This window comes from Rhipicephalus sanguineus, chromosome 9 (assembly GCF_013339695.2).
Source record: "Rhipicephalus sanguineus isolate Rsan-2018 chromosome 9, BIME_Rsan_1.4, whole genome shotgun sequence".
NCBI lineage: Eukaryota > Metazoa > Arthropoda > Arachnida > Ixodida > Ixodidae > Rhipicephalus > Rhipicephalus sanguineus.
In genome coordinates, this window is record NC_051184.2 from 21997991 (window position 1) to 22022175 (window position 24185).

The 24185-nt window shown below is 48.5% G+C and overlaps 1 protein-coding gene across 1 annotated transcript in view; it reads right to left on the minus strand.

The window, feature by feature from the left end:
* Nucleotides 1-23175, minus strand: part of LOC119405392 (uncharacterized) — a 165323-nt gene extending 142148 nt beyond the window's left edge. Inside the window, exons 1-2 of the mRNA XM_037672230.2 lie at nucleotides 22847-23175; nucleotides 21660-22261 (exon numbers count right to left, since the gene is read on the minus strand). Of these exons, the coding sequence (XP_037528158.1) occupies nucleotides 21660-22261; nucleotides 22847-23175 (931 nt within the window). The remainder of the gene's footprint in view (nucleotides 1-21659; nucleotides 22262-22846) is intronic.
* Between the last annotated feature and the right edge of the window lie 1010 nt (nucleotides 23176-24185).

Sequence of the window (24185 nt, forward strand, 5' to 3'; positions counted from 1 at the left end):
CTCGTTTATCGCGTTTCATGCCAACGCCGCTCTCATTAACGCCAGGTCGTGACGCCCCACACTTCACCACGCGCAGCGAAGCTCGCAGCCGAGACAGGAAAATTGGCGGCTAAGCGGAGAGGTCTGCGAGACGTCTCCTCCCGTCCCAGTGTACGCCATTGTTATACGTCGTGTAAGCTTGTCTTGGCTTTGACTTCTACAAGACCGGCTAGATGGAGAGAAACAAAACGAAAACCCTGCCTGGCACCTGGCCTCAAAAAGAAGCGCCTTCAGTGGCTTTTTGTTCTTAGTATAATATAAGGAATAAATTTTGCTCCCTTATCTTGATGACCGTTTTGTAGCAATGAACACGTCAAGTCCATGACGCGCTGTAAAGACGGAAGCCGCACGTTCGTGCAGCCGACAGTTAGGATGACCTCAACGTTATCCTAAGTGTGTACTCTCTTTAAACACTGCTGCATGTACCATGTGATTCTTTGTATTTTTGAAATGACCTTTTTTTTTGCCTTTCGAACAGCAACCACGCCTGTATGGGGAGTACGATATACGATGAAAAACAAACGTCATATTAAGGCGGAAGCCTGAGACGCCTCATAAAACGCGTAAAGTGACCGTCGGCGTCAACCCGACTGACGCAAAAATCGTCATCATGTGATGACGTCGCATTATGACGTCATCACGAAGTTCCAAGTTGCCAGAATGCGTTCCGTCATCATGACGTAACTATGACTTCATAACCTGACGTCACATGATGACGTCATCAGGAGACATTGTCGCTTGGTCAAAGGGGGACCGATCTCGGAGGCGCTGCAAAACCACGTCAGGTGCAAAAAGCTTCGAATGTCTCCGATCCCGGAGGCAGTGAAAAACGACATTGGGAGCAGACAGCTTTTGTGGGGTGGGGTCAATACAATCGACTGAGAAGAAGAAGAAGAAGACGTCTTTAGCCTTCGAGTGGTCTTAGGCAAATGCGTATGGGACCGCGTGACTTTTTAGTTTTGTGTTGACTGCAGTATGAATGCCTTTATTCAGAAATCTCCAGTTGTGCTTCTCTGTAATAGTTATGAGGGAGGCAGCAGTCAAGTACCGCACCAGAGAGGCTAATCCGTGTGCTATTGAAAGTTTGTCGAAAAAAATATATATATATATATAAAATCCCCACCATATCCACGAAGTGAATGATGTTAGAGGAGCTTGCTCGGAGATAATCGGGAAAACTGTGAATACTCCGTACAATTCCTCTACTGCCATATAAAGACGTGACACGGCCTTGTCTTCTTCGTTCATGTTATTAGTATCGAAGCGCACTGACTGACGACTGTCGAAAGAGAGAGGAAGCGCGCAGTTGTGGCCCTCTAGCGGTCTCCTATCAAACTAGAGCACGCGCTGGGGTGGCGCGAGTGCCGCATGCTACAGTTGGCTATGCTATATGTGGTTTTGCCTACGTTAATATCATCAACAAGGTGCTCGAAGAACAAGAGGAAGAAGACTTCTCTTTCGCGCGAGCGTGCACTGAGATGGTTATACTTTACCTGTGTTACGCCAAGCTAGCGGGAGCAATGAGAACTAGCGGCTACTACGGCGATGGACAAGCCCCGAGCATAAGGAGCAAGCTCCTAAAAACAAGTATCAGTGGGCATTCCTAATTTGGTTGCACCTAGAGAACCACCTACGGAATTACGGAAGTAACCTTATGATCGGGCGCACACTCACTGGAGAACATATCGTAGATATCGCTATTCTCTCGGATAAGCAATATAACAAAAGAGACGGAGCGAAATACAGTCAAACCCGGATATATATTATCTGAAGGGGATCACAAAAGAGTTCTACATATATGCGTAATTCGATGTGTAAAATATCTTATGCATCAAAAATATATTCAAGGGGATTTTACAACTGTTCGATATACAGAATAAGTCGTTATATGCGGGTTCGACTTTAATCTTCAACAAGCGTAACGGAATGTATGGGCAGGTGGACATACGCATCAAAAACCAGCCCTGTGCTTTTATACCAGCTGCCACAGTAAGCAATCAACCTGGATAGCCAAACGCGCGAGAGAGAATAAACGTTTAGGAACCTGCTAATAAATTCAGCTTTCACGGTCCCGCTACCGTTAAGGAAGAGGGCCCCACTTTCCTGGAAACAAAGGCTCGTCGAAGCGTGCTGTCCTAAGTCGAGGAACACTGACTTCATTCGGTGGCATTCAACTCGTACTCAGGACCCCGCTGCAAGTATACTGGGCCGCGTTTGCGCAGACATTCTTCGGAGGAGGAAAAGAAGTGGCAGCTAGCGATAACTCTACGTACGGACAAAAGCCGCTTTGCTCGGCGGCTCATCACGAGCTTGCCGTAATAATCGCCTCGACGTCATGAGCGAAGTCGTCTAAGTGGGACGGCGGAGCACTCTGCTGAAAAAAAGAAAGAAAGAGAGCGCCTTTTATTAGAAGCGCGGGAACGACTCCCGCAATATAGTCGTCTCCGCATAAAGCTTCATTTGAAAGTTTGCCGTATGCGGCAACACTTTCAAATTACGCTTTATAGGCCGAGGCGATCTGAAGCTGTTGTTCAGATGGTCTTTGAGGAAATGCTTGCATCGCTCTGAAAGGTTTAAATCCACGCGTACAGTTTTGAACACCAGAGAGAGAGAGAGACAGAGAGAGAATCAAAGAAAGGCAGGGAGGTTAAGTAAACGCACGTCTGGTTTGCTACCCTGCACTGGGGGAGAGGGATAAAGGGGAGAAGAGAGAGAGAGATTGACAGAATCACGCGCGCACGTGTGGGAGCACATCGAGTCTACAGGCGGTTGCACAGACCTGTTGACTTTAGGTACGTCAGTAACGCTTTCGCTGTATTCTGCGCCTTCGAGGCACATGTCCATGGTCCTGGAATCTTGACTACGGAAGATGTCCTTGAGTCCAGCTGAGTCAGAAGCGTCCGGAGCGGGCATCGCTGGGTGTCATAACTAGCGCAGCTGCGCAGGACGTGTTCACTTGTCACTTCGGTTTCGCAGGAGCCGCATGTACAGGCGTCCGCCATCCCGATGCGAAACGAGCACGCGCCTTTGCGAACGCAACACCTGTCCAAAAGCGGCATAAAAGAGCGTCGCATCGGAGCGGAAAATTCGCGATGGTAGTTGTGACTTCAACAAAGGATGAAGTTCATATAGACGACACCTTTGGAAGCTAGGATGTGCAGTTCGAATATCAGGTACTTAGCCAAATGACCTCCGGAAGGTGGATAGAATTGGCTGATGACGATGACCCGCACCTTAAGCACTGACAAAACAAGCCATGCCTCTTGTAGGTCAAGCTATTGCGGTTTTGCAGTAGTACATACTCATTGGCGTGTGTATGGTGCCTTTCGTTATTTTACGTCTTCTTTTGCTCTTTGTTTGTTGATTAACGAATTCAAGATTTCGGTAGGGCCCTGTTCAGACGTAGCCTATGCCTTCCCCTGCTTTCACATCTGAATAAAAGGAAAGTGTATTCTGCTTGTCGGTAATCTGGTCTTTATTAACAGAGTAATAAATCGAAGTAATTTATTCTGGATGTTGTGACGACCAGCTTCATCTGGGTCCGGCTTGATTTCCCCATCTCCCTGCAGTTTTGCCAGATCTAAAATTTCACGATCATAAAATAAGCTAAGCACGGAGGAACTCCAAGTGGGTAGCGTATGCCTAGTGTAAAAAAAAAATAATCATGAAGATTGTTTCGGTTTTTATGTCCCAGGACCACGATATAGTTACAAGGGACGCCGTAGTGGAGTACTTCGGTAATTTCGACCACCTGAGGTTTCCTAACGCGCACCTGAATCGAAGTGTACGGGCCTCTAACATTTCGCGTCCATCGAAATGCGGCCGCCGCAGCCGAGATTTAGTGCTAAAAAAAAAGAAGTTAAAAACGAAAAACAAGAACAGCGAAGAGCAGCCAAGTGGTGACGCCACTAGCAAAAAGAAGAAGCGATCAGTAAATAAAGAAAGGCGAACGCCCGCCTAGTGGAAATTAAAGAAGACTAAGAGAAGAAAAGAAAGCAACAAGTGAAAAGCGTCAGTTATGACAACACCCATGACGACACCCTGGAAGAGAATAAGTGAATCGGCAATACAAGTAGAATCGAACAACACATTCCGGCTCTAAGGCTAGCGAAACCAGCTTTGATCAGGTGCGCGAGGGGTGCCTCTGCGGAACCATGGCAAATCAGGCATTCCCCAAACATGAGAAAGAGAGAGAGAGAGAGAGAGAGAGACGAGCACGAACAGGGGGTGCCCGCGCTCGGGTCCTTCTCGACACACACGAACGAACGGTTTTTGCTGGGATTATCCACGCCAGCTGCATAGCGGCCGCGCCGATTCGCCGCCCTCTTTGCCGGCAGAGCTCACCAGCGGAGATAGCCGCCGAAAGAAGACTGATGGAGGCAATCTTCGGGGAAGAAGAGACGTGGCGGTTTTCTTTCTTTCTTTTTTTTTTTTGGTCTGCCTTTCGTGGCGAAGGAACCGTTAGATCCGGCGCGTGGGTCTTTTGATCTCGAGAAAAGTAGCGGCAGCTGGGGCTGTCATTTCTTGCGAGATTCATTTTTGCGCGTGGGCCAGTCCTCGACTGGCCCTGGGGCGAAAAAGGTTTGTTCGCGGACGCGCTTGACCGCAGCAGCTCGAGACGCACCTGTGCGCTCACGAGCACTCGTCTGTGTTGAGGAAGTACTACCTATGGTTACTTCCCCAGTTACTTTTTTTCTTTTTTTTGTTTCTTTTTGACGCTGATTGTTCTCAGTACGCATCTACAGCAGAAAACATGACGGGACAGCGCAAAAACTGATGTCAACGTCTTTTAGGTCTAAAAAAAGAATAATAAATAATATAATTGTTGGAGTTTTACGTGCCAAAACCACGATATGATTATGAGGGATGCCGTAGTGGAGGGCTCCGCTAGTTTCGACCACCTGGGATTCTTTTAACCTGCATCTAAATGTAAGTACACGGGCCTCTAGCATTTCACCTCCTTCGAAATGCAGCCGCCACGGCCGGGATTCGATCCCGCGACCCTCGGGTCAGCAGTCGAGCACCATGACCGCTAGACAACCTCGGCGGCTACATCTAAGAAAGAGAGAGAGAGAAACAAGATTTAGTACATTTAGTGCGAGCCTATGGAACTGCGCGAACTCATGAACGCATAGCGCAGTGGGGTCGTGCGGGGACCCTGGGACGTACGTGCCCAAATCTCCTGTTCAAATAAAGTTTTACCTTCTCCTCTAGGAACACTGAAATTGTTACATCCTGCCCAAACAACTAAAAGCTCCCTATGTCTGCACCATTATCCCAATCTTCCTATAGGGTGGAGACTTTAAGGGAAGTGGTACGGCATGGGGCGGCACTTCCGGCCTCCTTCATATCCTGTTTGCCGATTTAGTGTGTTTTCTAACGTAAAAGTTAGGCCGTCCCTTATGCATTTGCCTAAACTGCCTCAGGGATCGGAGGCATCGGAACCTTTCTACACATGACGTGGTTTTGCAGTGCCTCCGGGATCTGCCCACCTCTCAGGACCAAGCAGCGTTGTCCTGCTATGACGTCATGATGACGCCACAAATATTGTGGACCTGTGACGTCATATGGGGACGTCATCACACGATCAACATTTTTTAGAATCACTCGTGTTCGCGCCGCATAGGCCGACATTCGCTTTTCGCGTTTGGTGAGGAATCCAAGGCTTTCGCCTTCATAATCTGCGAACTAACTCAGATGAACCGTTATTGACGTGTAGTTATACGTTACTCTCGGGCAATTCACAAAATTACTGGGTGCTACAGAAGCATCTCCAATGCATCGCATACACAACCGGTCTACTTTTCGCAAGGGCAAGAAATCGTCCGCATAAGCTTTTTCACTTGGTTGTACACGGAGCCGGGTGCAATTTAACTGACTTCCGTTTCAACGGCTATACCTAGATTTCCAGCTATCAGTTTCTTGAACATTCTTCTTACAACCACGGAGTAAAGCACCGTGCAAACGCACTGACACATAGCCTACCCCCTCCCCCCTTGCACCAATGAAAAAAAAAAAGCAATAACGAAAGGAAGGAAAACACAAAAACGAAGAAGAAGAAACACCATGTAAACAACCGCGCAACTTCAATGTACCAGAGTAGCGTGACTCATGAATCCGGACGACTTGAAAACCGGCCCCACTTTATCTGCCGGCTCGAAGTGCGGTAGCGAATTTTATATATTTTTTTTTCGGACTGACGCATACTTCAGTCAGTCGGTATCCTTATCTCCGTAGAGAAGAAAGAATGCCCTCCGAAGGGGGGTTGACTCCTCTAACGACGTTCCTGGTTTTTGCCCTGCTCTTTACTCGCCAAATGAGCTCATCGCGAACTGAATCCTGTGATTAGTGAGGTGTATAACGCGTGGTTCATGGTGCGGAGGTGGAAGAGAACCTAATGAACATACAGGAAGAGATGTCGGGACTAAAGTACGTGTCGCTAGCCTGGTACTCCTCACCGGAAAAAAAAAAGTTAAATAGCAGATACAGGGCAGAGAGAGAGAGAGAGAGAGAGAGAGAGAGAGAGAGAGAGAGCCGGAGTTTCAATCTTTCAGAGCCAACTCAGACTGCGAAGTCAGCCTGCTGTCAACGTTTCAACCAGTGATGGGACTACCGGAAACGCTGTTTCAACAGTGGGTCTTCCGACGTATAGGCCGCTGTTCGGAGGCTTGAACATTAGATGATTGCAGCTGCTTCCCTCACTCGTTTTCCGCAGAAACATTGCATCCCTTGCACTTTCCATCATCATGTACATCTTTCTATGAGGAAAGGAAGCTCCTGTGACATTCCAATAATTCAAGAGCATCTTAATACTTTTACTTTTACGGACACCCATACTTAATTGATTGCTTCGTTTACGCCTTTGTTGAAATAGCACGAACGCGCTTACGCATAACAAGGCCCACAAGAGGACCATATTCATTTAAGTGCATTAATGAAAAGTATACAGTTGTTAGCCGTCTAAATTAATTTATTTATTTAACCATCGCCTCATGTATCCTAATGACCCATTCGGTGATCAGGTATTATCGCGCATCTGTGCCCTCTTGCTTTTTAACGGTCTCTGTTTTAGGGGCGAAGCTCCTTAAGGCGGCACCCGTTCGTCCCTCATAGTCGTAGTCGTAGTGCGTAACCAGTCTTACGCTTTGACCTCCAAGGTGGTGCCGGTGGGAGATTTTTCCTGTGCGTTGTTGAACAATAAAAAATTCGCAGCGGTAGCTAAAAGACTTCTTCTGTCTCTCATTCCCATTAGCAGCCATTCTTTACCTCCAAGGTAGTGCCTGGTGAGATTTCTCCTGTGTGTGATTAAACAATAAAAATTTTGTTCAAAACACCGTTGATTGATGAAATAAACCAACGAAAGACGCCAGATGTTTTGTAAAAGCAAAACGGAAGAACGCCAGATGTTTCTAAAGCAAAACGAAAAGACGCCAGCTGCTTAACGAAAGACGCCAGATGTTTTCTAAAGCAATGGTTTTCTAAACAATGAAAATTCACAGCGTATATGTAAAATTAAAGTGAGCTGCAAGTCGTCATAACTCATCGAACCTTTAGTATAAACGCGCCCGATCTCACGTCGGTGATGATGTACTGGGCAGAATTCACGGAAGATTCACGGTTTACCGATGAACCTCCGCAGCTTCGCCCACTCATCATCATTCACTCCGTGGATATGCTGTGATTTTTTTGATCAGATTGTCACCGATTGTTGCTCCACACACTGTCGCTTCAAGCGCCAGTACGCATTATAGACACAAGTGACAATACAGGGACGAAATAGGGGATCGAGGTGAGTTGCAATGAAATAAACACACAAATAAGGACGCAGTATAATCCGACAGCTGAAATGTCTTTCAGAAAAAAAAATCACAGCATATCTACGGAGTGAATGATGATGAGTGCGCGAAGCTGCGGAGGTTCATCGGTAAACCGTGAATCTTCCGTGAATTCTAACCAGTACATCATCACCGACGTGAGATCGGGCGCGTTTATACTAAAGGTTCGATGAGTTATGACGACTTGCAGCTCACTTTAATTTTACATGTACGCTGTGAATTTTCATTGTTTAGAAAACCATTGCTTTAGAAAAATCTGGCGTCTTTCGTTAAGCAGCTGGCGTCTTTTCGTTTTGCTTTAGAAACATCTGGCGTTCTTTCGTTTTGCTTTTACAAAACATCTGGCGTCTTTCGTTGGTTTATTTCGTCAATCAACGGCGTTTTGAACAAAATTTTTATTGTTTAATCACGCACAGGAGAAATCTCACCAGGCACTACCTTGGAGGTACACAATGGCTGCTAATGGGAATGAGAGACAGAAGAAGTCGGCTTTTAGCTAACACTTACACTTCTACTTCTACTAACGTTTCCTACTGGAACATGCCAATGGCTGCTAATGGGGAATGAGAGACAGAAGAATTCGGCTTTTAGTTAACGCGCACGCTGCGAATTTTTTATTGTTCAACAACGCACAGGAAAAATCTCCCACCGGCACCACCTTGGAGGTCAAAGCGTAAGACTTGTTACAGACTACGACTACTACTACTACTACGACGACGACGACTACGAGGGACGAACGGGTGCCGCCTTAAGGAGCTTCGCCCCTAAAAATTACGCCATATTCACGGAATGAATGATGATGAGTGGGGCGAAGCTCGAGAGGGGAGATCATCGGTAAAACCGTAACTCTCCCGTGTAAGTTCGCCCATTACATCATTAAGAAAGACGTAAGACTCGCAAGTGCACTTCATAGAACTCGCAACTCGTAAGACTCGTAAGTGCACTTCATAGAACTATAGGCGGTCACGTACCACGAAAGACATGCATGTACAGACCCACGGCTTTAGGAAGTATAGCGTAGTAGGTTCCTCGCAAGTGCACTTAAAATTACGATGATTTATAGCGTAGTGGGTTCCTCGCAAGTGCACTTCGCCCCTAAAATTATGATGATTTATAGCATAGTGGGTTCCTCGCAAGTGCACTTCATAGAACTAGGCGGTCACGTACCACGAAAGACATGCATGTACAGACCCACGGCTTTAGGAGCTTCGCCCCTAAAAGGAAAAGAAAGAAAGAAGAGCTCTGAACATGGTAAGGATAACGCCAGTTTCTGAACTCTCTACTAACCAACAAACACCACATGATCGACAACGGATACAGCTGATGGTGCGTCGGTTTACCGAGAAGAGCTGTGGATGAAGATAGAAGTTTGTACGCGCAAAACGTGGTGTTCCTTAATGCAGTTAATATAAGGACTGAAACTCACGGTGAGATTTGTTTTCTTTACACGAGGCATGTAGAGTAACCACTTGCTTCGATAAAGTGTATTCAACTGTGATAACAGATTCGCCAGTCTGTTGTTTTTTGAGCGGGGCGTAAACTGGGTTCCAGGTGGATGAAAAATTCGGAGACCGAGTGGCACGCAACTACCCCGTGAAGACCGCACGACATTATTCAAACTAAACGAACACCACCTCTCGGTCACGCCGCAAACGGTGCTACAATTTATTATCGCGCGCACCTGTTGACGCCGGTGTTAACGAGGCGATGACTTCGCAGTAAATGGGCAACGGCTAACAAAAAGGTCACAACACCGAGTTCATTCACTAATGAACACGACAGCCATGTACGGAGAACCTTAAATTGAAAACCAAGCCGTCTACATGCACGAGACAAATCTCGTGTCATCGACGTGGCGCCACCGGTTTTAATTACTCGAACGCCGCGCGACAAATTAGGCCTCTCGAGCCATCGGAGTTTCATATCCAAAACGTGAAACCAGTTCTCCGTGGTGGCCACCCCTTCCGAGTCACTAGCCTTGCAGAAATGAACGAATAACAGTCAAGAAAAAAAAAAAAAACCAGTCGCAAAAGAACTATGCGGGTGCATTGCTTCCTTTAATGTGGACACGCCTGTCTCCAATCCTGTAGTAAAAGAAAACTACATAGATAAAAGAAAGGGTCCTGTACGCACATTGCCACTTGAAACGCGCTTCCACTGACGTGACAGGCCACGAACGAACAGTCAACAACCTTGCACGAAGGAACGCGTTTCAGGCGTGTTTTTTCATACAATCTGTCGCTCGTCTAATCCCGGCTGTCCAGCAGAAATGTCCGCAAGCAAACTGCTCCCGCCCAAGTGTAGTTGTACTGTAGACACAGGCATGGGCTCGCGCGCGAGAGTCAACTGGTGTACGGCGCAACGCTTTTGAACGATTCGTTTCTTTGATTTTCGTTTTCTTGACACTTACGCCGTAGCCGCTACGCCTAGAGAATAAGCCTGACAGCCGTATAGGCTTGCCGCGGCGCGGTCGTCTGCTGCAGCAACTGCAGCAGACTACGCGGAAGTCGGTGAGTCTCTCTTTTCGTATTCTCAGCGATCCTGGCTTTGCCTCCGCCCGGAGGCAAATGTAAAAGTACGCTGACCGTTCTGCGCACGCTCCGTCTACTCGACGCGCGTCGAATATCCGTTACGGACATGGACGCAGCGGCGCGCCAGGAATAGGCCCCGCCCGAGGGCAAGTAAACATAAAACAGAAAGCTCAGAAGGAAAGACACGCAAGAACATCAAGCTGAAGAAAGGTGACCGGTGGCCAGAGGCCAGAAGGGAGCAAGCGACTCCCTTAACCAGTGAACTCGTGTCGTTTGTAGCCGTAGCAGATAAGAAATGACGAAGGCAACTCAGATGAGAGCAAGGCCGCAAGGATGGATGGACGTTCGTGAAAGAAGAATACACACTAAACATATTTACGCCCTTGAGGGTGTAAAAAGGGCGTTAATGTCATTTACACCCGTAAGGGTGTAAAATGTTTAGTGTGTACTGTAATCCATCCATTTGAAGCCCGAAAGTGCAAAGAAAATCGGAAGAAAGCTTTAATAATTGTTGGGTTTTTACGTCCCAAAACAACGATATGATTATGAGGGACGCCATGTGGAAGGGCTCCGGAAATCTGGGCCACCTGGTATTATTTAACGTGCAACTAAATCTAAGAACACAGACCTCTAGCATTTCGCCGTATTCCGCCGCCGCAGCGGGGATTCGATTCCGTGACATTCGGGTCAGAATTGTCAAGCACCATAACGACTGCAACACCGCGGCAGGTTCGGTCTTCCAAGAAGAAAGCTTTATGGATGAGGAAAAATTTGCCCTAGTCTGGGATTCGGACCCGGGACCAACGCCTTTCCGGGACGGTCTTTCTACCACCTGAATTAACCAGGAGGCTAGCGGAAGACAGAGGGACCGCCGCGGAAGGCCGCTGGTACTGGGTTCGACTTCCGGACCAGGACAAGTTTTTCAACTAGGAAGCCTCATTTCTTTGAAGTACTCCGTACGATTTTTTTCCTCTTAATGAGCATTGGGTGCATTCTGCAGCAGAAGTGGTTAGAGGCTCCACTGAAGGACGATACGACGCTCTAACACAAATGTTCCCCGGAGATTCCAGGTCGTGACGGAAACATTTTTTTTTTTTTAGATATGTCTCGCATACGTAGAGCAATTTATACAAGAGAAATAATGCGTGTATCCGTGTGAACACTGCGCGTGGTTCTGCAGCCCTGTCTCTACCGTCACCTGAACGTCCACAACAATCCAGCAAGAGCAAATGCTCACAGTAGGCGACACTTTATGAGAACCCTCGCCTTTGCTACTCCTTGTAGTAAGCCGTAGCGGCACTATACGGCACTACGGTTGCCAGAACAGTACGACCGCGCACGCTGGGAGGCGAAAGGGAATCCCTAGAGTACACGAATCCCACACTTTAAAGCAGGCGTGCATATACTGCAAGTGAGCGGTAATTTCAATATGAACGCCGGTTTGGCGACGCCGATTCTCAATCTGCTTATCGCACGGCGCAACGACCTCCGTTCTTTTTTATTTTGCAAACAGCGTGCTGAGCCTGTGAAAACTTTACCGAGAAAAAACAATAGTGCTGTTGATTCGCGTGTCTGGGCTCCATCTTTGCACGCCTTAATGCGCAACGTTTGCATAATCTATGCGGTGCGCATATCTTCGAAAAAAAAGTTCCTGCTCCGAAGAATAAGGGGACATTGGCATCAAGTAAACCCAAGCTGTATCACGTAACTTGTATCACGTGAGACGAAGAAACGAAATGAATAATGCAACTTAGCCGATTCGACGATTTATGCCTCTCTTTCGAGACACGCTGTACGCGATCCCACGAGCGGGACCAAAATATGGAATGGTAAGCGAGAATTCGTTGTGTGGGAAGTTACTTCATATGCACAGTTAGGCTGTATGCGCGGAAGCTCTTGCCTGGAATCGGCAGCCTCCATACCGAAAGATTGCCTCCATACCCCCTAATTTAGAAGCCTGCACACATCTATGTCCGTGGCCGGCGTCACAATCTGATACGACGGTGGCACGGACAAGCGATAATCTCAGAGCGTGAAAGATACCCTCGCAAGTTGACGTTCTCGCCAACTACAATCTTACTGTAAAATTGCGTGAATACTGGATATTATAAGTGAAAACCTGGAGCATAGTTGAACAGTCAATGTCCGCGTTACCCGTAAGCAATTCTTTCCTTGTTCACGACCTCGAGCTATAGTGCCCGGTTACCTATACATAGACGCTTACACAAGGAACACGCGGACAATGCGTCGCGTGCGTCTTGTGGTCCATGTGAGACAATTGAAGGCCTTATCTTAGAATGTGCCACATTTCTTCCGCAACTAAAGGTCACACGGTCCCTATGCGTTTGCCTAAGGCGACTCGAAGGTGAAAGTCATCTTCTCTATTTCTTCTCACTCGATTGAAGAGTAGTGCTGCACCCTGCACCTAAGGCAATGCATTTGTATTACATTTCAAAACGAACATTAATACAGGAATCTAACAAACCATCACGCCGCAAACCCAACCAGGCACTCTTTTACAGAATACGTACCGCCAGTTTCACGACCATTTAGGTGGAGGTATTTAAATAAATCATATACAACATTCAACCGCGTCTCAACCATAGGTCGGCAAAAAATTTGGAGCTCACTCAGACTCACTCAAGAAATATATTTTGCTCTGAGGGCTCACTCGGACTCAGTCAGACTCACTAAGCTTTTTCTCAACCGGACTCACACGGACTCAAACTCACCAACATATCAATCAGCCGGACTCGCTAAGACTCAGATTCAGGGCTCTACCTGAGCCTGAGTGAGTCGACCCACGAGTACGTTAGCGTCAAATTAGCCTTTTCGATCATGGTGCCCCAATGCTCTTTAACGCCAATTTCTCATATAATCGGTGTTCTACGATAAGCGTTTTCATCGTTTACCTTCAAATACGAGTTATCAGCGGTTTCAATGCAGTAAGGACATTTTCATGAAATGCGCGACTCACGAAATAATTTTATCAAGAACTTCCCATGAAAGAGTTCGCGGGGGTGGCATGGCACCCCCTCCCCTCCTCCCCCAACTTACACCTCTGATCAATAAATATTGTGAATGGCGCATGAACGCTAGTGTGTTGAGATATGTGTGAAAAGACTTGATTATAAACGTAAGATGATAGAAGGTTCATAGTAATGCTGAAGATGAGTAGATAGCACCATAGGTCGGCAACAAAAGGTCGGGCTCACTCCGTCTCACTCGACAAATATATTTTGTGCTTAGGGCTCCCTCGGACTCACACTCACCCATATCTTCCTCAACCGGACTTACTCGGACTCAGACTCACTAAAATTTTCACCAACCGGTATCACTCGGACTCAAACTCACCGAAATATTATTCACGCGGACTCAGACTTACGGCTCGATTTGAGTCAGGGTGAGTCTGAGTGAGTCGATTCATGTGTTAGTTTGCCGACCTATGGTTTCAACAGAAAGTCTATAGAAGGCTATCTTCATCACAAGGCTAAGATTGCAGGACATTACATTGAGTTCAAATGGATACCTGGCCATGCTGGTATTTCAGGACACGAAAAAGCGGATGAAGCTGCCCGAAAAGGACTCCAGTACCGGAATTTCAGAAGAATATTTTTTACTAAAGTCCACGCCTCGAACGTCGCAAAAAAGTATGCCTGTCAAGAAACAGACCACCTCTGGAATCTGCCGCTCCACCAAGATCACTGTCTGCGATGCATTGACCCAGAAGTGAGAGCGAAAATTTCCCCAACACTTCCTCGCCAACTTGAGACGGTGTGCCATCGTCTTCGACTTAACGTGGCATACACGAACAGTTATTTGTACCGCATAGGGCGCACCACTAGTCCCTGCTGTGATCACTGTGGCAGCATAGAGACAGTGGAGCACACATTACTGGAATGTTCCGCGTACCGCGATGAGAGGTAATTCTTTGAGCAACAAATGGACATGATCTGCCACGATCAGTTAACAATACACAACAGATTAGGCCCAGTGCCCGGCCCTTCAAAGCAGCGACGGGTTTTACAGTCACTGTTTAATTACCTGTCAAAAATTGGCCCAGTCGGAAAGCTCTAATGTTTGACTGCTTCACATAGCACAGCCTTAACTTACCTGACACACTCGTTGTAAATATTCCTATCAGGCTCACTTGCGCATTTCATTTTTTTATTCTTTCTTTTTATTATTATTTCCTTCCCTCTCTTCTTTAGTCTGTCAATCTCCTTCCCCGTCCCTACACAGAGTAGCATGCCAGCGGTATGTACAGACGCCGACAAAAATCTCTGTTTTTAGGAGCTGGCTCGCCAGGTTCTTAAGCTGGGGCAATGTCCCGCGTCGTAAGCGTAACCTTAGTTCCATAGGCGACCGCTTCAGGCGCTGCTCGCGCGAAAGAGAAGTCTTCTTCCTCTTGCTCTTCGAGCGCCTTGGTGATCACATTAACGCAGGCAAAACCACATTTACTCGATTTCTTCGACCACACGTTCGGCCACAGCTGGAAGGTCTGCGACCGCATGTGGTTCGACAACAACCTGACCACAATCGCTACTATAAAAACGTGCGACGTCTTTATATGACAACAGAGGAATTGTACGGAGCATTCACGATTTACCCGATTATCTCCGAGCCAGCTCCTCAATCATCATTCACTTCGTGGATATGGCGTGATTTTTCTAATAAAGAGTCTCTCTCTCTCTCTCTCTCTCTATATATATATATATATATATATATATATATATATATATATATAGAAGGCAATAACAATCAATGTATAGGATGTAAATTCTTATCACAATGAAAAGCGCCTGTCATTGTCGTTTTCCTGGCGCCACGCGCTTTGTTTTCACGCTACAAGAAGTTATACGCCACGGAATACAAACAAGCCCGATCTCCAACCTGGTTCAATATACATACAGCAGTCGTTATATGACAACCTCTGTAAGCGGCCCAGGCGTGATGCCAATTAACCTGTTAGAGCGCTCTTCAAGATGCGCCAGAAGAAGAAGAAGAAGAAGAAGAGGAAGAAGCAATGTGCTATACTCGGAACGATAAACGAGGCGCGGCACGCTTGTCAAAATATTCGCGTCTCAAAATAAACAACCCTCCTTCCATTCCTGTCCACACTGCCTGCTCGCCGTCAACAACACTTATTCATCGCGTAACATCACCCCCCATTACAACATAGCCCCATCACGTCACTACGTCGTCTACATTTCCTCTTCTTTTTTTTTTCCTTTTTACTAGTAATTTTGTTGATTTTTCTTCTCGAGAGCTCTTTCCGACAGAAGCTGCATCTCTTCCCTTTTCTTTGTTCTTTTAACCGTTAATTTTTTTTTGTTGATGGCTGAAGCTGTTGATGTCCCCCGTTACGCACGCTGGTTCGTTACGTCATCATCCACAATCCGCTTCCGGGAGCGCTTTCATTGACTCTTGGAAGCCGTGCCGAACAGAAACTAATTTCATCCGCTGTCTCGAGGAGCGATGCAGGGGAGAAGAGGAGGAAGCGATTGCGTTCAGAAAGAAAGAAAGAAAGAAAGAAAGAAAGAAAGAAAGAAAGAAAGAAAGAAAGAAAGAAAGAAAGAAAGAAAGAGTGCGCGACACAGTGCACGTAAATGTATGGTGGCCCCCGTGGCCATCATCCCGCTGTGTTTAAACAAGGAGGCGGCCAGAGCGTTCTCCACGGCCGCCGACTCCGTGCACGGTTGACCACGCACCCAGGAAGCCCGCTCACGGTGAAGGTCTGGGCCGTACGGAAGGCCGGGGAAGTTGACAGGAGACGGGGTTTCCACGTGGCCCCTATGCCCAAATCGGTGAAACGTTTACGAATTACGGTTTAACCCGAGTATGTCGAGTTTCCGGATAACACGACTTGCTGAGTGTCGAACACGCAAAGCTTATGCTGCGGTAAACTAGCTCTCTCACTTAACAATAGACGTTGCGGGGCCAGTTGGTCATGCATATTTTCCTAGAAGTAAGGACATAATAGCTCGTGAGCGTTCGGAAGCCTTTTTTATCAAGAAAGCGAATACAGATTAATAAATAGACGATTGTAAGCTGTCTGCGTTTTTTAATATACTGCCTAATGCGCATGCGCCCAGGATCTTTCGTGTCGGGTGCAGCGTTGCCTGTTTTCAATAAACGTAGTTGGAGTACAGCGCCCGTACCGTTATGTCTTTCTGTGTGCTTGTGTTCCAAGTTTAGCGTTGGGTATCTTTCAAAAAACTATAGCTCTCTCACGCATCCAGGGATTAAGCCCGAGAGCTGCGAAGAACTAACGGTGCAGAAGGAAGGAAGACTAGACAGCAACATGAGAGCAAAAACTATAGTGTCACGTGAGTGGACTTTATTTTGTTCTGCTTTTCGTGTCGCTGCGTGAACAGACTGCTCGAATATGTGATAATATTTGCGGCTTGACTGATTTACATGACATCTCCGTAGCTGCTCTTTTCTGTAATTTTTTTTTCACGAATTCTAATATTCGTGAAAAGCAGTAGCCGGCGCTATGTAAAAGCGCTGACATCCTGAACAGCTCATAATTTTTTTTAAAGGGAGGTTTTCACAGCGTGGTCAACAGCCTAAATCGGTGAAAACCTTCGTGAGTTACTGTCGAACTCGCGAGCGTATGAGGAAAGCCCGGAGAAAGTGAATAGTTCTCTTGACGCGCGAAAATCATAGACTTTCGGGTATTTACGTGAAATAGCTCTGCGGTCGTAGCGATTAGTGCCCAGAACTGTTTTGAAATTAGTCTTTGGGGGTCCTTTTCTTTGCTTTCTTCCACTGAAGATAACGAATTCGTGGCGCAGTAGCTACGGAATAAGCCAGTTTAAGAATCCATGACAGCATGGCGTGGTAAACGATGCGGTAGAAAGAGAACGTATACAGGCATGTTCTCGTGTCTTGTATTTCTCTCTCTCTCTCTCTCGTTCTAAACGATAGTTCACGTGAACACGGAATGACATTGAAAAGGTGCATCGTTATTGTCGAGTCGCTGTCGTTGCTGTGGATGCACGTCGGTCGCACTACCAAAGGCGCAAGGCACGAGGATCAATCCACGCTGCAAATGACTGACTCGTTGTGCGTCAATCGTTTGACTCACAACAAGTTTGACTCGCAATAAAGCGCCAAACATTGGTGCAAGTTAACGTGAAACCTAGTGTAAACTACGGTGAAGCCCCCTGGTGCTTTCCTCTGGGATATGCATCTGCAGTTTTGCATTAAAAAGCGCAGTTAAGCTTTCCGGTGAGAGTTGAGCGCACGCACCGGCTAGTTACGTCGTTTCCACTGGAGAAAAAAGAAACAGCCACTCAGTGTCGGTCTTTTCTGAACCGACGCAGTACGTGCAACAAGGCTGCCAGCCGCTCCTATAGCGTTTATTCATTTTACATCGTCAGGGACTGCAATCATCGACGGTTACGTTTTATATGATAACCAGTGTGCAGAAAACAAGCATGCGAACCCGCGACAAACAGCCCGGGTAATTCCCTCGTGCAGTACAAATAATGCCCCAAGTCTGGGCTCGGCGCAGTATATCTCCTCCTTGTTCATGTGGGGACAAGATGACCATTCATCTAGCGAAGCCTTTGCGACATTGCACTGTTCAGGCGTGATCGAGCTTATATGACTAAATGAAACGGTGAACGAAGGAACAAACGATGCAAACGGTGGTTTGCAGGCGCGGCCAAGTGTCTACGCTGGAAAAAGTCGACGCGGGCTGCAACGCAACTTCCTCATCGTCTCTCCCATAAGCGAGGAACACGCCCTACTGCCCACCGTAGAATTCCTTCTTCTTCTTCGCTTCTCTTTTTCTTCCCTTTGAGACTCATTTCCAAACTACGCCGTCGAGTATGTACGCAGCTTTCGGCCGCACCGGGTGGCAGATAGATTGGTTCCGGTGTTCCACACCCCGCATAAGCGCACTGTCAGAAGCGCTGCGTAACGGGTCCCGTTAGGGCACCCTGCTTCTTGAATCTCTCTAGTTGCCTCGTTCCTGCCCCTTCGGCCAGCTTTTTCCCTCGCCGCCACGGTCACTTCATTCCTCCAGCTTCGTCGAGTCTTCTGTTTTAATCACCAATCACAATTCAACAACCTCCGGGCGCTGCTCGCCCCTTCTCAGCCTCTTGCCGTGCTCGCGAGGAATTACGTTTTTATTGTTTGTCTTTCGTGTAGGTTGGGTAAACGCTCAAAGTCATTTCGAACCCGGCGCGCCGACGCAGGTCATGTGCTCAGTAATGGTCCCGAAGACGTGCACAACGGCACTCGCCTGTTTGTAAAATGGGTCGCCGCCTGTTACGACGGACGCAGTTGTCTGTTATGGCGGCGTTACGACCGGGCAATCAGAAAGGGTCAAGAGAAGCCGCCGCGGTAAGTGCTCTATTGTTGAAAGCTTTAGAAAGAGCCTGCGCGGTGACGTCTAAGCTTAGTACGGGCCGAACATCGGCTAAGTCTTAAAGTCGGGCAAAGACTGAATGGGTCACAGTAGGCTGACGAGGCACCATTGCCTCGTTCCACTGAAGTTATCGCTTGTTCCGCTTGCTCCGAAACCAGTAAGAGCTGGTTACGACAAACGAACCGCACTGAACATTCGTCAATACGACCCATAGTGCTCATAAATAGCGTCCGATGAGCGTTAAAGTCCATAATAATGTTTGTTGTTCTTACGAGAACGGCAGCGCGTCGTTTCCGGAAGCAACTCACATGTAATGTGTCGGACGAGAGGAAATTTTGGCCGCTTGTGTTGTGCGCCTGTTGATTGCTAAAGCCACGCAAGATGTACAGCCGTCCAAATCTTCAACTAGCGTGCGCAGCGGCGACGTTTCTGTGTGTCAGTACCGTACGATGGCAGGAAGTTACAAAAAATTGTTTTGTGGGCATGTGCTTTGTGTGCGTGCAATTGTTCTCACCGTTTTTGGAACTTAGTTCAGTCATATGGCGAAGACGCACAGAAAAAAAATGCCGCTCGCGCACGCTAGTTAAAAATTTGGGTGACTGTACATCAGCACCTGCAAACTTACTTAAAAAACAAAAAACAAAGAATGGAACGCATCTGCACGAAGTGAATGATGACGAGTGGGCGAAGCTTGGTCCTAAGGCCCATAATGTCTACGTTGTAGTCGCCGACTAGAATAAAGGGTTTGTGCTTGCAGGAGTTTTATATGGTTCTGACACAATTATGATTGATATTAGTGTACTTGTTCAACTTTTTTTTTTGTGTCTCACATATGTTACGCGAGCGCTGTCTCATATAATGTAAATTGAGTGACAATGTGACATCAAGAGTCGACGACAAAGCTGGGTTCTAAGGTCCATAATGTGTACGTTGAAGTCACCGACTAGTATAAAGGTGTCATGTGTAAATAGCGCGAAAACGTCGGCGCGGACCACCGAGCACGGAGGGAAGAAAACGAAGAGCGCGGTGGCGCGGTGGCACGAGGCGCGCTCGCAGTGCTCGGGCCAGGGCGTGCAATTCTGAGCTCGGACGAGCGGGACGTTCTGCCGGCCGAGACGCGTGGGCACGGAGGACCACGGAGCCGGGCGAGGTCCAGGGTGGCCAAGGATCCAGGTGCCAGGGGTGGAGTTGCTGACTGCATCGAGGGTCGCCGAGCGGTGCCGAGCCGTACCGAGCGACGCGCCAGACTCGGACGTGGGCCGCGAGCCCATGAGCTGTGCACCCGAGCTGTACCTGGCGGTGCCCTGGCCAAGGCGTGGATCGCCGGTGAATGAGCTGCCGCACCGCATCTGTGGCGAGCAGCATTCCAGCACGGCGCAGATGCGGTGCTGGTATCTTGGTATTCGGATAGAAGCTTCTCGGTCTGTGCCTTCTGGTTCGTGTCCAAGTTGTTAGCGACTTTGACGTCATGGTAGGTCTCGTTCTGTTGAAGCGCGAGCAACGGTAGTTCAGGTTCTTCTTCCGGTTCTTCTGTTTGTACCGTTACAGCCGCGCAGCCCACCGTGTCTGTCGAAGGTGGTCTCTCCTCGTACTTTTTGAGGAGGTTGATGTGGAACAAACTGGTTCGGGTTCCCAGATCAACGACATAGTCGATTTCACTCCGCTTCTCTAGTACAGTGAAGGGGCCTTTCCAAGTTAGAATCAGTTTGTTGGTGTCGGAAGGTAGTAGTAGTAACACCTTGTCTCCGACGGAGAGTTGACGAGGCTTCGCTTTGCGATCGTAGTATTTCTTTTGTGTCAGCTTGGCTTTCTGCAGCTCTTCGTGCGCAATTTGACACGTCTCGTACAAACGATCGCGAAGCTCCATGACATAGCCGTATGTAGTCTTCATTTGGGCATCCAAGGTTTTTCGCGTCCATAATTCTTTCAGTATTGACATGGGGCCTCTAATGTATCGACCATACAGGAGGTCGAAAGGCGAAAAGCCGATACTCGACTGAGGCACCTCTCTGTATGCAAATAATAATGGTGCCAAGTATCTGTCCCAGTTCTTTGGACTTTCGTGGCACATGCGCCGTATCATTTGCTTTAACGTGCCATTAAAGCGCTCAACAAGACCATTTGCCATAGGATGGTATGGGGTAGTTGGCAACTGTCGGAAAGACAGTAGTCTGCTCACTTCCTGCATTAAGCGTGACGTAAATGATCTTCCGCGGTCGCTCACGATTTCTCGTGGTATTCCAACGCGCGAGAACATTTCAACCAACGCTTCTGCTATCTTTTCCGTGTCTATGCTTGGTAATGCAACTGCGTCAGGATATCGCGTTGCGCAGTCCACCATCGTTAGAATGAAACGATTTCCTTTTGCCGATGTCGGTGATAGTGGACCGATGATGTCGATCGCCACACGTTGGAAGGGCACGTCAATCACCGGCATTTTCCCAAGGGGAACACGTCCGACTAACTGCTTTGGCACAGTGCGCTGGCAGATGTCACAAGAGCGCACAAATCGTGTCACCTCAGCCTGCACGCCCGGCCAATAGAATTCTTCTAGAATCCTATCAGTTGTTCGCTTAATACCTTGGTGGCCTGCCATAACTCCCTCATGTGCCATCCTAAGGACAAACTGGCGGAGGCTTTGCGGAACAACCAGTTGGTCAACTTCCTTCTTCGTCAGCGATCTGTAGTGTCGGTGAAGTATTCCCTTAAGCAAAACATACTCTATGTTTGCTGATCGCTTCGCCATCGTCTTCCCGATCGCCGAAAAACAGCTCTCCAAGGTGCGATCTTCTCTCTGCAACTTTTCAAGAACTTGTGGGGTCACATCTAGTGCGTTGGATGCCGCCACAGGTAACTTCGTGTCCCTGGTACCTCGTGTTGTCGCTGCACTCAGAGTCGGGGAGTCTGGTGACACGCTTGGATATGGAACAGGCTCCCCTGCTGGTGCCGACTCCTTATGCAGTCTTGCGACATCCGACATGTGATGCGACGTGGTAGAACCAGAAGGGAAGACTACCCCGTCGATGTTGCCGAGAACGACATCATAGAGTGGCTTTTCCATGCAGAGTGCCAGTGTCGGTCCTCGGAAGAACGGAGAGTCGATGTACACCTTTGCCTCGGGAAGCTGCCTCGACGAGCCGTCGAGAAGGTGCACAGTACGTGTGATACCGGTGAAATTATTTTCCGGTACCAGCAAACGCTTGACCACCACGGTATTGCAGCCCGAGTCTCTTAGCACCGTCACAGGCTGTCCATCGAGATATCCGGTTGCCGTTGGCATCTCTTGTCTTAGCAGACCAAGACAAATATCTTCTTTTGCCGATGATGTACTTTCCTCTGCTGATGAAGGGGTAGAATCCAAGTTCTCCTTGTTTCGGGCAACAGGCGCACGGTCATAGTCGGCAACAGCACTTGACGCTTCCTTGTTGCGGCTCTTTACATTCGGACACTCGTCAGCTTGGTGGCCGTGTTTCCTGCACTTCCAGCAAGACGAGGGCTTCGGGCCTTTTGACCGCGTCCAACAGTCTGCAGCGCGATGACCTTGCTTGCCACATAACAAGCATTGCACTTTTGCTTTTCCGGCCTCTTTTTCTCGGCTCTTGCTCGGCAAGTCTGCTTTTTCACTTGGTCGTTCCTGTTTCCCTTTCGCGATATTTGTCAGGCCTTGCGCTTCCAAATAATGGTCAGCCGTTTCGGCTAGCTGATCGAGCGTTCGGCATCCTCGCTCTTTCAAGAAGATGGTGAGTTTCTCATCGCATCGCAGCAAAAACTGTTCGGATACAATGATATCCCTCAATGCGTCATACGTTCTATCTGTTTTTGCCATCTGCTGCCAATGATCGAAGTAACCGAGCAGCCGACCAGCAAATTGTCGCCCTGTCTCGGAATTCTCCGGCTTAGCTTCGCGAAACTTTTGCCGATATCCTTCTTCGGTGTAACGAAACCTTTGCAACAATGTTTGCTTCAGCTTCTCGTAGTCTGTGGCATCCTCCGCAGCCATACGACCGACAATACTCAAAGCTTCTCCTGAGAGGCATAAGCTTAATGAGAGCGCCCACCTGTCGCTTGGCCATCCCTGGCTGGTGGCTACCCGTTCGAAGCGCTGGATGTACGCGTCGAGTTCGTCGCGGCCCTCATTGTAGGGAGGAATAAGCTTGTGGGGGCTCCTGAAGGCTTCGCTGCTGGCTTCCACGCGCTCTCCACTGGTTCCAACCGTCCCCGCCGTGCGCTCAGCAAGACGACACTTAGCCTCCAGCAGACTTTGTTCCGCCGCCAGACGAGCAATCTCCTGTTCGTGCGCTATTCGCGACGCGTCCCTATCCTCAGCACGTCTGTCACGCTCTTTCTTTTGCTGCTCCTCAATCCACTCTTTCAATTCATTACCCATTAAGCCAAGTTCCTTACCAATGGGTATATACTTTTCCCAATCCATTTCCGCCCACTGCACAAAAGAGAAGTGCGGCTCTGAAAGTTGGAGCTAGAGCTAGGTCCTGTCGCGGACGCCAGAAAATTGTGATGATTAGGACGGTTCGAGCACTTCCCCTATTGTGCAGCAGCGCAGAAAACAGACAGGGAGACGTATTTAAACATTTATGTACAAAATATAAGGATATGAACAGGCAGTGGTGTCGGTGCCGTCGGTGCGACCACCCAGCCCCCGAGGAGGAAGAGGCCCGTGGTCTCACGGCTTGCGAGCAGCGGTGGCGGCGTCTAGGAGATGCCGGGACCAGCGCGACCTCGGACCTTGTTTCGGACGTCCTGATCACCACCCGAGCGCAGCGGTTCCACGGCCGGGTTCTGGCCAGCACAGCACCGTCTGCGCCGTGCTGGAATGCTGCTCGCCACAGATGCGGTGCGGCAGCTCATTCACCGGCGATCCACGCCTTGGCCAGGGCACCGCCAGGTACAGCTCGGGTGCACAGCTCATGGGCTCGCGGCCCACGTCCGAGTCTGGCGCGTCGCTCGGTACGGCTCGGCACCGCTCGGCGACCCTCGATGCAGTCAGCAACTCCACCCCTGGCACCTGGATCCTTGGCCACCCTGGACCTCGCCCGGCTCCGTGGTCCTCCGTGCCCACGCGTCTCGGCCGGCAGAACGTCCCGCTCGTCCGAGCTCAGAATTGCACGCCCTGGCCCGAGCACTGCGAGCGCGCCTCGTGCCACCGCGCCACCGCGCTCTTCGTTTTCTTCCCTCCGTGCTCGGTGGTCCGCGCCGACGTTTTCGCGCTATTTACACATGACAAAAGGGTTTGTGCTTGTAGGTGTTTTATATTGTTCTGTCACAATTATGATTGATATTAGTCTATTGTTAAACCTTTTTAGGGGATTTTACACGGTGCTGTGCCGTGAGCGCGGACACCCTAAGGTGCTTCGCCCCTAAAAGAAAAAAAAAGGACGC